Source organism: Temnothorax longispinosus, chromosome 3 (assembly GCF_030848805.1).
Source record: "Temnothorax longispinosus isolate EJ_2023e chromosome 3, Tlon_JGU_v1, whole genome shotgun sequence".
Lineage (NCBI taxonomy): Eukaryota > Metazoa > Arthropoda > Insecta > Hymenoptera > Formicidae > Temnothorax > Temnothorax longispinosus.
Window position 1 is genome coordinate 9,320,412 of NC_092360.1, and position 16,973 is coordinate 9,337,384.

Consider the following 16,973-nt stretch of genomic DNA (forward strand, 5'->3'; position numbering starts at 1 on the left):
ACACGTCGGCTTTTCTTTGGTCGCGGGTTACAAGATTAGAGAACAAATATATAATGATACCGATTTAAATATAGAGGCGAGATAATTCTGATCGATCGACCGCGTCACGTGGAATCGTCTATTTATTTTCATTAAACTTATCTCGATCCTCGCAATTGATCTTACAAGTTATAACGATAAGGGGGGGGGGGGAGCCTGCGGCGTGGCCGCAGGGGGAAAAATTGTTTTGCTCGACGTTTTTGTGCATCTCGCGTTTAAAGGCCGGCGTACAACGAACGGAGTCCCGCGATGAAGGCACTTTCGCAGCCAGCTTCGTCGACCTAACTGCGAATGCGACACGTCATATATACGTTCGACAGGGATATTGAATATTGATATATTCGCGAAGTGGGAACAATTTTATATTCTCAAGTGACTAAGCCGGTCAAGAATTCTCATTAATTGTTAATTTACGGCATCGTCATTCGTGTCGGTCAATAATAATTAACATGAGAATCGAAATACGCATCGCGGTGTGGCATATAAATTATAATGGCATGTTTATTTTATCATTGCAAAAAAGAATGTTTTCTTCAAACCGCGATGAGTGAGAGAGAGAGGGGGAGGGAGAGCAGGGGGAGTGGACGAGAGAGAGAAGGGGAAGAGTCGATCGGTAAGCGGCAAGGGGGAAAAGAGGGAGAAATAAATTTCTTCTCGAGTTATCGATATCAGCTGGAGGGTATTTTTAATTGCTTTAAATGTTATTATAGAATTGCCACGTCCAATACCAGAACATTCGATTGACATTGAGAAACAGGAATTACTTGGAAAAATACAATTACTACGTAAGAAAAACTACAAGGTTAAAGCGAAAATAAAGCAACAAGAAGAAGATCAATCTTTATATAAACTTAGTGGAGCAGTTGTACGAACGGTTATAAATAGGCATCGCATACGATGCGAAACGTGCAAATCGGCTTTATTGAAATCTACTTCGTGTGATATTTCTCGTGTACAGGTTCTCACTGATCTAAGCAATTACTCTCGACCAGACACTTTTGACAAAAATTCAGGGCTAATATTTTGTAGCGAATTGGTTTATTGTTTTTTACAAAATGCAGAGTTCATATTTCGAAAACGTGAAGAAGAAATTCTGTCAGGTGTAGTTACATTCTCTGAAATGTTAGAAACGTTGCTGCCGCTTTGTATTAAATACAAATTTCCACCGTGCCATTCTGTTGGACCCGAAATATCAGCGTGGCGCCACCCAGCGTCGTCGCGTTTAACCCACGCGACAAACGTCGACGCGGCGACGCGGGCCGCCGCCGCTCCGCGTCGCTCCGTGCGTCACAATGCGCTTCAGCGCTTCCCCGCACCCCGCACGTCGTGACCGTGGTGTGTTGCGCGATCGTCGTCAGTGCGAGTGCCGTCAGTGGTCAGTTTCCGTTCCTCTTGTGGATGGTTGTTCCGCACGTCGGTCCACATTGACGCAAGGTAAATCGCTGAACGGGAAGGAGCAAGGAGCGAGTAGACGATTGCGTCCCTCGCGTCCCTCACGTTCGACTCCGCGCTAACTTCGCGTCGCTTCCGCGACGGGCTCGCAGCCGTGTGTGTGTTCGTGCGTGCGTACGTGAATGCGTAAGATCGCATCACCTTGTATCTCCGCGTTACCTTATCTGGTAAAACCAGGTGATACGCGCGATCCTCGCGAAGGAATCCGCGCTCATGCGCGTGCATGCTGCACGGGTGCCTGATTGCGCGTGTATGTTGGTGTATGTATACGTGTGGATGTTCGTACGTGTGTCAGACGCGACCTGTAATAATTCGCGATCCAGTTAATGGGTCATGTAAATAATGCGGATCGAGTGTCCTTCGCATTTTTTTTTGGAGGAGAGATTCAAAATAGAGTAAAACGCTTACTGTGTCGAACGTAGAAACGTGTGAAAACGATCGCTTGTTGTGATCCAAGTCGAAACGCTCGAGTTTTCTAAAGCGCGGAGTACCTCGCTGCCCCACATGCCCCTGACAATACCGTTGAATAACACTCGACGTGTTTTTCGGTATAATTTTTGAAGCTCTTACCCAGCATAAACAGTCTCTTTTATGTCTCTTTCTGAATGTCATATTCTATCTATCAGAAGATGGATCTGTGTAAACATTTTGTATAATCCTAACTTGCAACACAATTTAAAATTCATGTATGTTCATATATATTCCACACTTATTCTATATTTTATCATATATAGGGTCTACCTAATATTTCACTTTTTTTATGACAATTACACTTATAACAATCTCATTAAATGTTGTAAATAAGCCGAAATAGAACTGTTGCTTTTAGAAACAATTAAATTGAGAACTTATATGAATTATATAGGTTTTTGCCCATTGAGAAAATATAAAATAAGAGTGCTAGTTGTTTGAAGATTGAAAGCTAAGCGACTGCTGATAATTGTTCTTTGTCAATGATATTTGTCAATGATAATTAATTTTTCAAGTTATAAGTATTTAAAAAATCTTTGTAATTTAATTGTTGTTTTAGGCAAATTGTTACTGGGAAATGGCAGCAGAAAGCAATGACCCCGAATCACGTTTATTACGATATCTGTATGTCGGAAAAGATTATCCCAATTACCAGCCTGGATATTGGTTTGCTCATCATTATTTTATAGTCAGGAATGTTATAGCCATAGAAGAACTTGCTGAAGATAGGGAGAAGGAATTGGTACCCATTCAACTGATTAAACAGGTAAATACTGGTATAAATTGCCTAATATATGTACAAAAGTATTTACCATAATCACCTATTCCTGTTACAGGCATTTGCGAGCAATTTGGTTACACATCCAGAGGCTTTGGTGTTTGCCCTCGCTGTTTGCTGCAGGCAAAATAAAAGCGAGAGATTACGTCAAGCAGCGTATGAAAATGTGGGAGAGATCTGTAAATCTACCCCGGATTTTATTCTGTTCGTTAAATTCGTTTCTAAACTGTGCAGAGAGAAAGAGTTGAATTATATTACGCAAGGATGGGGCCACGGTCTGAGGAAAGCTGTTAACAATTGGTACCTCTCTAAGCAACCAATGGATTTTATAAAGTGTGTCACGAAATATAGAAGCAGGTATGGCTGGAAACACAAGGATATTGTCAAAATGGCTCATCCTCTAGGCAATACTCCAGGTAAACATACAAAACCGTCAAGTTTATGAAGAAAGCACAAATCCATGTAAAATACTATTTAAACTTTATCGATCTCTTGTTTCTTTTTTTATATAAATCCAATCTTGTTTTTTTTTGTACTTATATTCTTACATACAATTGATATTAGTGTAATTATAATTAGATTAAAGAATAATAATAATGGCTGAAAGTTGCCTAAAATTAGTAATGTAATAAAATAATAAAATTATATGATAATAAAGCTTATGTTTATATAACTTGTAAATTTAAACAGCTAAAGTAAATCACAATGGATTTGCGTTGTCATAATGAATGGTTAAAACTATTAATCAAGGGTAAAGATATCACTTAGGCAATTAATTATTTAATAGAAAAAGAAGTTATACTGAAGTATGTAATATACGGCTTGGAAAAGACCAAAACAGAAATGAAATCTAAAAGCAGTGAGAAGAAGGAGATTCAAGAGCTACTAAAATACATGGAACATGTTGAAAACTTCAAACATTGCGAAGATGAGTTAGAAGCTGCCAGTATGCTGGAAACAAATCATTTCTCTTTAGATCATGTACCTGGACATTTGCTAAAATCCAAAGAGGTATAATGCCGACATACGAGAGCATATTTTTTATTTTGCCATTAATTTATTAGAAACTGTAAGTTAATGTTGGTATAATATAATATTACCAAAAATAATTTTTAACCAATTTTTAGAAATGACAAATAAAGTTATATACTATATATTATAGTATATAAGATTATTTCTACAGAAATTAAATTTAATTATTAAGATACATAGTGCTAAACTTTCAGTGTTTCAAAGAATAAGATTGTTAAAAATTATCAGATTTTTACATTTTCAAATAATATCACATAAGATTAAAAAGAGATTCGATATTTTTAGATACAACATAAACAAAGAAAATTTTGTTTATGATCGGCGTAAAAAAATATTTATGACAAATTGATTCTATCGAATTGACATAACGTTCCATTATTTTATATGTAGGTTTGGACTGCATTGCTAATGTCAATGGATGTTGATGTTCTTCTAAACAACCTGCAAAGGATTCACAATCTTGGGTGTCTTACTGCTGATAGTGCTGATCCTTCTGATCGTACTAAGATAGCAATCGAGGGAGTAACGAAACGACTTACTGATTCAGATTGCGTTGAGGCCAGTAAAGTTCATCCAGCATTAGTTTTTATTACCCTAAAAAATTATAAAAATTCCGGAAAGTAAGTGCGCAACAGTATTCTGTGTGATTTAAATGATGAGTTAAGATTGTCATTGATAAATATGCATTTTCTAGAGCTTTGACCTACGAGAAACGAAAAGTTCGAATGTTAGCAGAAAGAAAGAAATCGCCGGAGTATGATCCAAATGTCGAAGTAATAAACGCTTTAAACGAGGCATTCCGTCTGTCATTTAAAGTAAGTCGATTTTTTTGAATATTTTCTCGTGAGTTATTAAGTGATTCAGTAGTTATGAATTTCAGTGATATTAATATAAATTGTTTTTAATAATTATTAATATAATAATATGGATAAAAATAAGTATATTTGTATGTAGGTGAAATGATAAATAGCTTGATAACTACATATTAATTATCTGTCTTTTTAAAAATATGATTATTAGCTTTTATTAGTTCTTTCATTATTAAAGTTTTTTTTATGATTAAAGCGAATTTAATTACATATATGTAATTTGGCAACTTATTGAAACATTTTATAATAGTATGAAAATCAATTAAACTAACGAGCATGTGTTGCTTTAAATAGATATTATTATCTAGCTTATTTGTCTTATTGCCATTATAATTATTTACAGAATATACAACCTACGAAATTTCGCCACTTAGTGACAATCAGTACAAACAAATCGATGGAAATACGCACTTGGCAGAACGGTAATATGACTGGCATCGAGACGGCTGCTTTGATTGCGCTGATACTTTTGCGTTCCGAGGAGAACGTTACCATAGCGACGTTTACGAACGACGGCGACGGAATTTCTCCAGTAAATGTCCGCAATACGGATTCTTTCGAACATATTTTGGCGACCTTAACGACGAGCCCCATAGGAAGTACCAACACGAGTAAACCAATCTTGTGGGCCACAAACAAATCTAAGCCGTACGATGTTTTTATTAACATTATAGATCAAATATTCCAAAGGCACGATGAATCCCAGGAAAAACTGATAGCGTACAAAGAGCATATGAAACTTCCGGATACAAAGTAAGTGCGCAATTTTATTTATCACCTGAATTTCTTAAATTGAGAAAGCGAAACGAATTCATTGGAATTTGTTTCTCAATATTTTACAATTGAATTTACTAAGACATTTTTCTACACTTTTAATTTCCTTTAATATTCTCATCCATATAAAGAGACGGTATTTATTTAGAATATATCATCAATTACAAGTCACAATAAAGTATTAATGAATTTATTGTGCGTATTTAATGTGTTTTTAGTAATAAAAAAATTATAAATGTAGTTTGCTGTAAAGCAGTTTTAGCAAATTTTTGTGAAATGATTTATATGATTATTATTACAATGTACATACTGTAGAATGTGCATCTTCTATAGAAACAAATTATGGATACTAACATAATCTTAACATTCTTTTAATGAAATTAAAATATATTAATATCTCAGACCTGAACCGTTATTCTATATTGAAATACAGATATCTACAGATTTCCATTATTTCATAATAAAAACACAGAATAATACTTATTCTAATTTTACAATATATCTTGCAAATATAAAACTATGGTCTCTTTGCAGACTGATTACTTGCGCTTTATGCTCTTCCACACCATATTGTAAAGAGCCCTATGACCGACACGTCCTGACGATCAACGGTTTTGATGCTACCGTACCTAACGTCATTCAAGCGTTCGCCAAGGGTTTATTTTAGATACAAGCACGAGTTAAATTTCTATTGGTAAATAGCGTCAATTTGAAGATGATCACACATTGGTTGTTGATACAGTCACCTCAACATCTTTGTTATTGTATTTTTGCAGGAGATTCTTCAAAACATGTTTCTTCAAGTCACAAGCGGTCAATCGAGAAAAAAAAGTTATCCTCTTAAAGCATACTTCAATAAGACTATGTCTTTAAGGTCATCAAAATATCATCGAAAGAATCCATTTATTCACTATATAAACACTTGGCAGTTTTAGAAGCTGGTGGTGAGGATATAGGTTTTTCTTCAAAATCAAGTTTGACTAATAAGCATACTAACAAAAGAACGTGAGTGAAGACGGAGGAAAGTTACGGAGAGTTTTTAGAAATTATTTAAAACAGTGCCGAGAGAGAATTTTGAAATTTAAACTATCTCACCTTCTTCATCAGTTTCGAATGTCGGCTTGCTTGCACATCCATGACTGAATCAAATTATTTAATTTTGCTATCCGTTAATTTTTTTTTTAAGATCCAATAGGGACAATATAATTTTTGAAACATACTGCAAATAGGTAAACGATGAAGGTGATTAAGAAAAGTGGTCGTGCACTATAATTGGCATGACAGTAATATTGATATCTACTACATGTTCGTAGTGTTAGGAAAGAGCTGTGTAGCATTTCCCTTTTTTTGTTAACAAAATGATCAGGTATTTTTTTACTCCTATTCGGATTTCTGATGATACGATTTAAATAACTCGGTATTTTATTTTTAACAAACGTTAATACAGTATCGTATCGATCCGATTATATAAGCAATATATAGATTAATTACGGACTATTTTTTATTAAACTGTTGCACATGAAATCTCAGTTTTACGTTAATTTTTTATATATTCTATATTTAATAACAATTTCTCTTTTCTTTCTACGTTAACATTATAATAATATACATTAATTTGTAAGTTTTGAAAAATATTTTGCATTGCAAAAGAGATTTTCTTTTATTTGATATATATTTATCATAGTACGCATCATAAGGTCGTTCTTATAAGCCAGTATTCTCAAACTCATGTGCTCACGCGGTCCGCATACGAGTCCTCGTTTCCCCATCTTCCGAAAAGCTATAAAACTTTTGTAGTTGCCTCTGCCTAAAAGCTCAGTGCGGTCTGCGGAGAGCTAGTTAAGGCTCTGCCCCATAAACATTAATTAAAATTAACTTCTCTGTCTCTTCCTAGTTTTATAGAGATGCAGAGAATTGCTTAAATCTTAGGGGTAACTCTAACTTAAACTCTACTTAATTTTTTAACGTTTATGGGAACGACCCGCGATAGATCGTTACTTATTGTTAGTTTTCAAAATAGTTTTTGCGAAACTGTAAAACTTTGAAACTTTTTTTGAAAACCCGAAGTTTTATATGCAACTGTAAACAATCTTGTTTTGAAAACTATAGGAAAAAGAAGTACAATTCAATAGTCCTATGTTTCAGTAGTGCATTACGCAGCGAAAAATTAGGATAAGACTGCATAGTGGATACGGAAACACGTATCTCAAGTAACATACGGTGCATTTTTTGACTAATGGTAAAAAAAATCTTACTCTAATATTATTAATTGCTTGCTTGTTTCTGGTTGGCGGTGATGCTTCGTAATAATGCGTATAGATAACGTGACCTTATTAAAGAAAAAAAAGTGACACGCTTCTGGGACCGGTGCGCTTCTGGACGGTTAAATAATAATCTAAAAATAAGTAAAAAAAAAGACAAAAAAGAAAGAAGAAAGCGGAAGACGTAGAAGGTGGTGAACATAGGAACGTTGAAAATTTTCCCACTGTGATATGCATTTAGCCCCAAAGAGTTATAGACTTACATTAGTATAATTTTACTGTTACTATCTCATATTTGCCATATCCAAAGTGAACGTGAGACAAATACTAAATACACTACTGAATAATACTGTGATACGAGATACATTGTTGTTGTTCAAACTAGGGAAATGATATTTAAGTGACGCGGCCAGAAGCGCACCGTGTTTGATATTTGTTGAGTCTCTGCGCGAATTAGCGCATGAATTTTTTGTTGAAAATTTTGTATCTCGAGGAAAAAAGAGGGCTCTCGATCTGCCGATTATTGTTGTCGGGTTTTTCCCTCGTTTCTCGCATGAGACCACGGAAGCACGTACCTCTTTCACACACATATTGCTAAAAAGTACAGCGTGGATGAACTCTCAGGTCTTCGAAACAAATTTGAACTAAGTGCTTAACTATTCACCTGTTCTTTGCAGCTGTCCCCGATAATCTGCGGATCGAAAGCTGTCGGCGTAAATTCTATTTCAATAGAACAGTGTTCCGAAAAGGGTATATAAGTAGACTATTCTTTAGCAATCTGCATTTTGCTCCTGATGAAAATAAAGTCAGACTTTCGACGAATTAGGCAAGAATTATTGGAGAATTAGAAAAGAATTCAGCTTTATTTTAAGTCTCTTTTGTCAAGAGAGATTTGTTTAATAAATTATTAAGAGAATTAATTAGCGACGAGTTGAATTTCTTAAAAAAATAAAAAGTAAGGGAAATCGGTTCCATATTATTTATCAAAAGGCGTATGTATTTCAAGACACATTTGTATATAGCGATTAAAGCATATATTAATTTTTTATATAGAAATTTCAAGCAGAATTGCGCTTGCAACTCGGCAAAAAAAATCTGTAATACGTATTATGCATAGATTTATTTTTAAGAGTGGTATTTTAAAAGAAAATCCACACGAATGTTTGTTAATCTCGGTTGCGCAGCGTCCCGCAGAGAGTTCTGTATAAATTATTTATCGGGAGTGAAGTCAGTATATATATCTTCTACGCTCGACTATATTCCTACTCGAACTTCGTGTTTTGGCGAGCATTCGCGCGCTTAGAGAAATTATTTATACACACTTACTGCACATACACACACACACTCGTGTCTAAATCGTTCAGTGTTAGGAAGAAAAGAAATCTCTAGCGCATTTTTTTACGGGAAAAAACTTCTAGCGTGAAGGCAAAAACTTCTTTCAGAAACGAAATGTCTAGTTACTAAAACAAGAGTTTTAAGAGTATATATGCTACGATCATATATATAGTAGCTCAATGTATTCATTGGCATTAGCAAGTAGGCATTACAAGTATTTGTAATCGTATGTACGGGAGCGATATTGCGAGCGGAAAGGATTCCCCGCACTTCGTCTAAGCTCTTTTTTACAGACGTTTACAAGAGTCGACCAATTTAATTCTAAAAATCTCAATCTCTGATAGCAATCTTATCATAGTACAAGCTCCGACCTCCACTTTAATCTCATAGCGTTGCGCGAAAATTATATTACTTATAATATATTAAATTTAGCTGTAATATCGAGTATAGTCAAGGGTCACGAGATTCGAGAAATAAATCTAAAATCGGAATCCTTTCCGCTCGCGGTGCACGCAGATATATGTGTATTCATTAATACTGCTATTATAAGAATATATACGTCCGAGATATGATATAGACTGGCACACTGGAGAGAGAAAACGGAAAAGAAAAGCAAAAAAAAAGAGAGAGAGAAAGCAGTACAGCCAGAATCTGAAGAGAATCACTTCTCCATGCTGTTATTTCACAGTCCATTGATTTCAGGATGTGCTGTATAGTTAAACAAGAAAAAAAGAAACAATATGTTGAATGTGTTCATGCTAGACGAAGAAAAAAAAGAAGAAAATATTTACCGCGTAAGGAGAGAGAGAAAGGAAAATAGGAAATTCCGCATTATGTAGTTATTAAAAAATGGGAAACAAAGGGATGTGTGTAACGGGAGACTCGAGGTACACCGTCGGGTACGTCGCGGCACCAAGTGCCACGGTCTCGGTCGCCGCTACATCCTTGCACTTCGCGATATCGAAGAGGGGGGACAAATTTAGCTTCCTTGCCGAAGACGATTCTCCGAGGTTCCGGACTGACCATTGATTTCGACCAGGAAGCACGAACGATATTTATCCGATACTCATAGTATTTTACGCGCCGCTGGACACGCATTACTGACTCTCGGAGCAAGTGTCGGTTGACCGTAAATCTGTATAGGACTAAGAACTGATGTAGAAGTACCACTCCGTTTTTATTAGCGGCATTTCAGTGTTAAGTTAAAAAAAAAAAGTATTGCTCGCGATAATTGCTCGATTTGATTCCGCACGTGTTTCCGACAATCGGAAGTCACGTTTCGTCTCAATCGCCCCTATATGCCGGCGGATCTTTCCTTTTTCCGAGGAGAAACAATCGGATACGCCGACGATTAGTCAACACCAAAGGACTTCCATTATTTTTTAAACGTTCTTTCACGCATTGCTTCAGTCGTATGCAGACTTACGCTTGACTACGTATACATAAGTACGAGATAGCGCCATGGTTCCTTAGGATTATATACACGAGAAAAAAACTTATAATTCCATAATTAGTACATTGTCGCTTCAACGATCTAATAGGAAACTAGACAAAAAAGAAATGCTCAATGCCCGTTGTTCGAAGTTTTCGATGCAAATGCCAAAAATACAAAAAAAAATGAAGAGAAAAGAAAATCGAAGAACGGAACAATATTCAATTCTACATGTACAAACCGCAATGAAATACCTCGTTACTTATTCTCAGTGTAAAATAGCAAAAGCGAATTGTACTAACTCTGCGAGTTACGACGAAAAAAAAAGAAAGAAAAGAAAACAGAAAAATTGTCCTTCTGGTTCGTGATTCACACACTGAATGCCTATCTTTTGGCCTTATCTTTTTACATATGGAAAATAATCCTGTAAAAGTGATTCACAGGCAAAACAATATACCGTTCACTCACTGCTACCTGTTCGATGGTATTTTACGTTTCATACGTGGGCGTCTGAGGAAGGTCTTGAGATTTTTAAAAGATTCCCCGTTCAGCTCTCGACTTGGGCACACTGTCATCTCTCCTCAAAATTTCATGCCTTTATCGCAAGCGTTAGTAAAAAAAATTGGTGTCACACTACTTCTATGCATATATTACAGTAAAAATCGAGTGAAAAAGTAGTTTCCTTGTTCCACTTAAATATTTATTTAAATGGAACAAGGAAACTGCTTTTTCACTCGATCCTTACTGTAATATGCATAGAAGTAGTGCGACACGATACAAAGCGGTGGTAAAATTCAAATGGAATATCAAAGCAGTATAGTATTGCGATTGAGGATGATCGAGATTAAACACGCGTTTCTTCTCGCGCTGTGAAAAAGATCAGTGTGACAAGAGATAAATCTTTCGAAAGTCTCGAAGCTTATTCCTCTTCAGATTCCCTTACGCGCTAATCGTAGCGCCCGAAATTGAATAATGCGAATTAATTTCTCAGCGTTTTTTTCGGTTAAAGATAGTATTATTACTACGTAGACTACATTCGTAAAGCGATATATTACTCGGTAATTTATGGTACATCGGAATCTGCGGAAACCGAAGTAAAAAGAACTGTACAAGCTGCGTGGGAGAAGTTTCGAAACCAGATCATGAATCGAAACTTTTTAAAAAATTATCTGTTGTTTGCCATTCTTAATTCCTAACGTCGAAAAATTAAGAGATTTTTACTTTAAATTTTATAAGAATCAATCTCCTTGAAATCTTTTGTAGCATCTTGTGTTTTCAGAACAGAAATAAAAATACATAACGAAGATGTGACTAAACGTGTCACACACAATGATTATCTTCGATAATTAAATGTATATCAGTAAATCATATTTATTGAAAACTAAGAATATTTGCTTTTTTGTCCTCGCAGGGTGAAATAATTAGATTATTATATAATTATTCTTCAATATATCGGGTTCTTGAAAGACACACTATTCGGCAAAGAGATAAAAGTAGCCTAAGCAACAGTCCTTTTGAAGTTTTATTTCGAGATCGCGAAACTTTTCCAACGTAGCCTACGAATTTCCCATCCTAATTACGTACACGCGCGGTAAACATCTGTCGCGCAATTTCGATATTATTTTTATACCTAAGTAAATTTGTGAAACATTGCGTAAGTCCAGCGATTAAATTGCTCTGAACAAATTAACGTCGGAGTTTCACAAAGGAGCGAATTATGTTATTGTCATCGTGTCTGTTAACGGTTGTATTTCGGTACACAATAGGCGAATTAAGATATTATAGGGAATTGATTATGTCTACAAATTCCGTGCTGTTTTTGTTACGATATGAACTGGATCCTTAAATAAATTTTCTCAAAACGATCTCCCGCTGTAATTATGTCGACGGATTAGAAGATAATTAGAATATATAAATTTTCAAGTGGAATCTTCTTATTTAACAGAAATTTGATTTGATCTGAACACTTGGTTTATTTTAGAAAAAACTGTAAACGTCTACGTGGCCAAGCGATACCAGATTCTAAAGAAACGTATTTTGAAAGTTTTTAAGACATTACTTCTTCAAACATTTGTGTTATCTTGTTATCTACTTGTGTATTGAGTCTCAGGATCTGTAGGTAGATCTTGGGATGCGAAATGTCCCATAATATATATGCCGACAGAAGTTACAGTTTACTGAAAAAATCTTTATTCTTGCATTACTGATACACATGTTGCACACTCACACGGCTACATTGTACATAGTACGATGCAACTCGCTGGCAGTATACGAGTTACAAGCCCGCGCGTTTTCACGAATTTCATTCACTCTCTCGTTCAGTCGTATATACGCATACTCACGAATTACATCTTTAACGCGCTTTGCTCCACGATTAACCGATCGTTCGATTATTACACTTAGTGGAGAAACATATAAAACAATTCGAAATAAATTAACGACGTAGTGGAGTTCAGTATGCTTATTTCGCGGGGGAAAGAAACGAGCGCAGCGTCGAAAATGCTAATAATATTGGAAAGTCGTTAAAATTGTGGAAAGAATCAAGATTTTCATCGATTTCAATTCTTTCAAAATTTGACGACTTTTCGATATTGTTAGCATACTCTCACATTTTTCTTAAAATGTACGTGAGACTTATGACGAAGACTTCTATTCCCACTGCACATTTAGCTTCAAACGCCCTCCTTAAACCTAAGTCTTAAAGTTATAGATAGTGTATACTACATATTATCTAAGTAAAACTTAGAACCAGACAGCCACTTTCAGCTAAACGTACGGCGAGAACATGATCTCGCGTGTGTACCGCGCTCAGCCTCTCGTGTATATCAAACACTTCTGTAAAGTGTTTGCTCGGAAGGCGAGTAATCAGTCTAAACCGCGAACCGAGGTGAGCGGGTCGCGAATTTGCAGTTAAAGTTCGTCCCTCATATCCTCTTCCTCGCCACCAGTGGGTGGGACACCGCCGCCCGCGCCTTGATAGAGCTTGGCGATGATCGGCTGAACGATATCGGTGAGCTCTTTCTTCTGTTTCTTGTATTCTTCTGGCTCGGTATCCTGATTGTCCTCCAACCACTTGATCTTCTCCTCGATAGCCTCCTCCATCGTAGCCTTGTCCGCGTCGCTCACCTTTGAGCCGAGTTTCTCCTTGTCAGCCAATTGGTTCTTGAGCGAGTACGCGTACGATTCGAGATCATTGCGCGCCTCTACGCGCTCCTTCAGTTTCTTATCGTCGTCGGCGAACTTCTCTGCGTCCTTGATCATCCGCTCGATGTCATCGGGCGTCAAACGATTCTGGTCGTTTGTGATGACGATCTTCTCGCGATTGCCAGTGCCCTTGTCCTCGGCCGATACTTGTAGAATACCGTTGGCGTCGATTTCAAAGGTGACCTCAATTTGTGGTATGCCACGTGGCGCCGGTGGGATGCCAGTCAGATCGAACTTGCCAAGCAGATGGTTGTCCTTGGTCATGGGACGCTCACCCTCGTATACCTGAATCGTGACAGTGTGTTGGCTGTCAGATGCCGTGGAGAAGATCTGAGATTTCTTCGTGGGAATGACTGTGTTCCTACGGAAATAAAGAATATCGTTTTACTGCAAGAACTCTTGATTCAACTCTAGTCGATAATCTAAATATTTACAGATTTAATGATAATCTTAAAGATGTGTTTTTCGTATTTACCTTGGAATGAGTTTGGTCATCACACCTCCAACAGTTTCAATACCCATGGTAAGAGGATTAACATCGAGAAGTACGATAGCATCCGTATCTTGTTCTCCAGAAAGTACACCAGCTTGTACAGCGGCACCATAAGCGACGGCTTCGTCAGGATTGATGCCTCGCGATGGTTCCTTGCCACCGAAGAATTCCTTAACCAATTGTTGAACTTTCGGGATCCTAGTCGAGCCACCAACTAAAACAATTTCGTCCACATCTTTCTTGCTCATGTCGGAATCTTCCAACACCTTTTGCACAGGCTTCAAAGTACTACGGAAGAGATCCATGTTCAGCTCCTCGAATTTGGCACGAGTCAAGGTCTCAGAGAAGTCCTCACCCTCAAAGAACGATTCAATTTCGATCCTGACCTGTAATACACAAAAGAAATAGATTAGACTGATAAAAAAATAAAAATAGTAAAAAAATATTTTAAAGACGAGAATAGAAAAATTGTAGATAAAATATTTAAATATAAAAAAAAATGTGTACACACCTGGTGGCTGGCACTGAGTGCTCGTTTAGCCTTTTCGACTTCACGACGCAGCTTCTGCACTGCTCGGTTGTCCTTGCGGATATCCTTGCCCTTCTTCTTCTTATACAGTTTGATGAAGTGATCCATCACACGCTGATCGAAATCTTCACCTCCCAAATGGGTGTCGCCATTAGTAGCAACGACTTCGAACACACCGTTGTCGATAGTGAGCAAACTGACGTCAAAAGTGCCGCCGCCCAGGTCAAACACCAATACATTTTTCTCGCCGTCTTTCTTATCCAAACCATACGCGATCGCAGCGGCAGTCGGCTCATTAATAATCCTCATTACAACCAGGCCAGAAATTGTTCCAGCGTCCTTGGTGGCCTGTGTAAAAAAATAAGAAATTATTTTGAGGATACAAAGTTAATTTATATATAGAGTTAATTTACAACACGATTTCTTCAACAGAATATGCCGAAAGATTCGAACAGAATATTAATTTGAGATTTATTGATTAATACTCATGATACTTTTCAACTTGGAGCATACGATCTTTTTTGGAGTTGAAAGACAAAACTAAAGCGTCGAAGTTATCATAGACCTCACCTGTCTTTGTGCGTCATTGAAGTAAGCCGGCACAGTAACTACCGCATGAGTGACTTTCTTGCCAAGATAAGCCTCAGCAGTCTCCTTCATCTTGCCCAATACCATAGCCGAGATCTCCTCGGGCGCGAAGACCTTTTCACCCTGGCTCGTGTCGACCTTGATATGCGGCTTATTGTTCTTCTCAATGACCGGGAATGGGAAGAATTTCACATCGTGCTGCACAGTGGGATCCGACCACTCGCGACCGATCAATCGCTTGGCGTCGAACACGGTATTCTCGGGATTTGTCGTCAGTTGATTCTTGGCGGCGTCGCCGATCAAACGCTCGCCATCGCTGGTGAACGCCACGTAGGAAGGTGTGATTCGGTTACCCTGATCGTTGGCGATGATCTCTACGCGACCGTTCTTATAAACTCCAACACTGAAAAAACACGTAACATTTTACTAATTAGCCCACAAAAAAAAAAGATATGAATTATTTTCTCTCGATAAATTATTCTTAATAACGCATCATTGTGACAATGTATACTCACCAAGAGTATGTTGTACCCAAATCGATTCCTATCACTGTACCAATATCTTCCTTTTCTTTGTCCTCTTTGGCGAGCGTGGCGACTGACAGCAGTGACAGCAGTCCCACTATCAGTAGAGCTTTGACTCCTCCCTTCATGTTGCGTACGCTTTGTATAAACTATACCTGAAGTATCAATAATCATAGGGTTAACACGCCAGTAAGATCTGAATTTTTCTTCATGAAAAACAGAGTTTATAAATTTTATTCATGAATGTAATGTCATTTAAATATCATATCTGTCTTTAAATATCAATTATTAATTATTATAAACAGTATACCAAATTAGTCATCCATAAATTTTAATATACATCTATAATTTCGTATATAACAATCCTTGATCCACCTGATATGTATATTAGAATAAATTAATGACAAAAATCAATTTTGGAGTAAACTATGCTTGCAAAGTATCTCTATATGTCTTAAATTTTTTTTACATTACATATCATTACAATCAGATAATAATGTATCACATATAAAAATGTCTTCAGGTATCAGATCTATATCCCTATCTCTGCTAAAAGAACAACTCCCTGGTTTTAGTGAAATCTATTCTGGAGCATTCCATTCAACAAATTAAAAAAAAAAAAAAGCTATCAGTAGGGTTCACGAGCCGGATGAGTTTTCGGCTCGATGAGCGAAGTCACACGTCATCCTTTCGAAGAGAGATCATTCTAGAAATTCGACGCGTCACGGAGACGCGATATCGATCAATTGCCCGTCCGTTAAATTACCGCGACTATTGACAATTTAACGAACACGTCTTTCACATCACTCAAGAACGTGATAAGAGTTTCTACGATCGGAGATTCGTAGCGAGCGAGTTCAACGTGGCAGAAGACTCTCTCTCGCCGCTGTCTCCAAACGTAAGTACTAAGAAAAAAAAAAGAAGGAAAATACCGTGTCGCCCGTTGGCAAACAGGACGCGGACAAAAGGCGAAAATAACGAAAAGAGAGACCGTCGTTGATCGTCGATCGTAAAAGTGACGACTCCTTGACAGCGGGACGACGTGGAACGCCCGAGATTCCCCCGGGGGAGAACGGGAAATTCTTTCTCTTCGAGGAGACGATCGAATTCCGGTGCGCGACGTCGGCGTCGGTGCGCGGCGGCTGACTCCGACGGAGCGGAGTGCGTCTCGACGAATAACGAGTACAATTTA

At 37.3% G+C, this 16,973-nt stretch overlaps 2 protein-coding genes across 2 annotated transcripts; one reads left to right on the forward strand and one right to left on the reverse strand.

Moving 5' to 3' along the window:
* Positions 1-1,315: 1,315 nt before the first annotated feature.
* On the forward strand, positions 1,316-12,308 carry LOC139810790 (RNA-binding protein RO60). The gene is made up of 9 exons (XM_071774666.1): positions 1,316-1,473; positions 2,522-2,728; positions 2,799-3,156; positions 3,528-3,751; positions 4,163-4,392; positions 4,467-4,587; positions 4,985-5,394; positions 5,950-6,109; positions 6,192-12,308. The coding sequence occupies exons 2-8, from the start codon at positions 2,540-2,542 to the stop codon at positions 6,080-6,082; spliced, it is 1,665 nt and encodes a 554-aa protein (XP_071630767.1). The 5' UTR covers positions 1,316-1,473; positions 2,522-2,539; the 3' UTR covers positions 6,083-6,109; positions 6,192-12,308.
* A 302-nt stretch (positions 12,309-12,610) lies between these two features.
* Positions 12,611-15,961, reverse strand: Hsc70-3 (heat shock protein 70 cognate 3). The gene is made up of 5 exons (XM_071774665.1): positions 15,773-15,961; positions 15,240-15,660; positions 14,652-15,017; positions 14,123-14,526; positions 12,611-14,008 (listed from the first exon to the last, which is right to left on the reverse strand). Exons 1-5 carry the CDS (start codon positions 15,907-15,909, stop codon positions 13,354-13,356), a joined length of 1,983 nt encoding a protein of 660 aa, XP_071630766.1. The 5' UTR covers positions 15,910-15,961; the 3' UTR covers positions 12,611-13,353.
* Between the last annotated feature and the right edge of the window lie 1,012 nt (positions 15,962-16,973).

What these genes read in the sequence shown, in the direction of transcription:
- LOC139810790 (XM_071774666.1), top strand. Translation starts at nt 2,540, where the DNA reads ATGGCAGCAGAAAGCAATGACCCCGAATCACGTTTATTACGATATCTG. An exon ending in CATTCCGTCTGTCATTTAAA is followed by an intron (nt 4,588 to 4,984) that starts GTAAGTCGATTT and finishes AATTATTTACAG; the next exon opens with AATATACAACCTACGAAATT. An exon ending in ATGAAACTTCCGGATACAAA is followed by an intron (nt 5,395 to 5,949) that starts GTAAGTGCGCAA and finishes GTCTCTTTGCAG; the next exon opens with ACTGATTACTTGCGCTTTAT.
- Hsc70-3 (XM_071774665.1), bottom strand. Translation starts at nt 15,909, where the DNA reads ATGAAGGGAGGAGTCAAAGCTCTACTGATAGTGGGACTGCTGTCACTG. An exon ending in TTGGGTACAACATACTCTTG is followed by an intron (nt 15,661 to 15,772) that starts GTGAGTATACAT and finishes GTGTTTTTTCAG; the next exon opens with TGTTGGAGTTTATAAGAACG. An exon ending in TCAATGACGCACAAAGACAG is followed by an intron (nt 15,018 to 15,239) that starts GTGAGGTCTATG and finishes TTTTTTACACAG; the next exon opens with GCCACCAAGGACGCTGGAAC.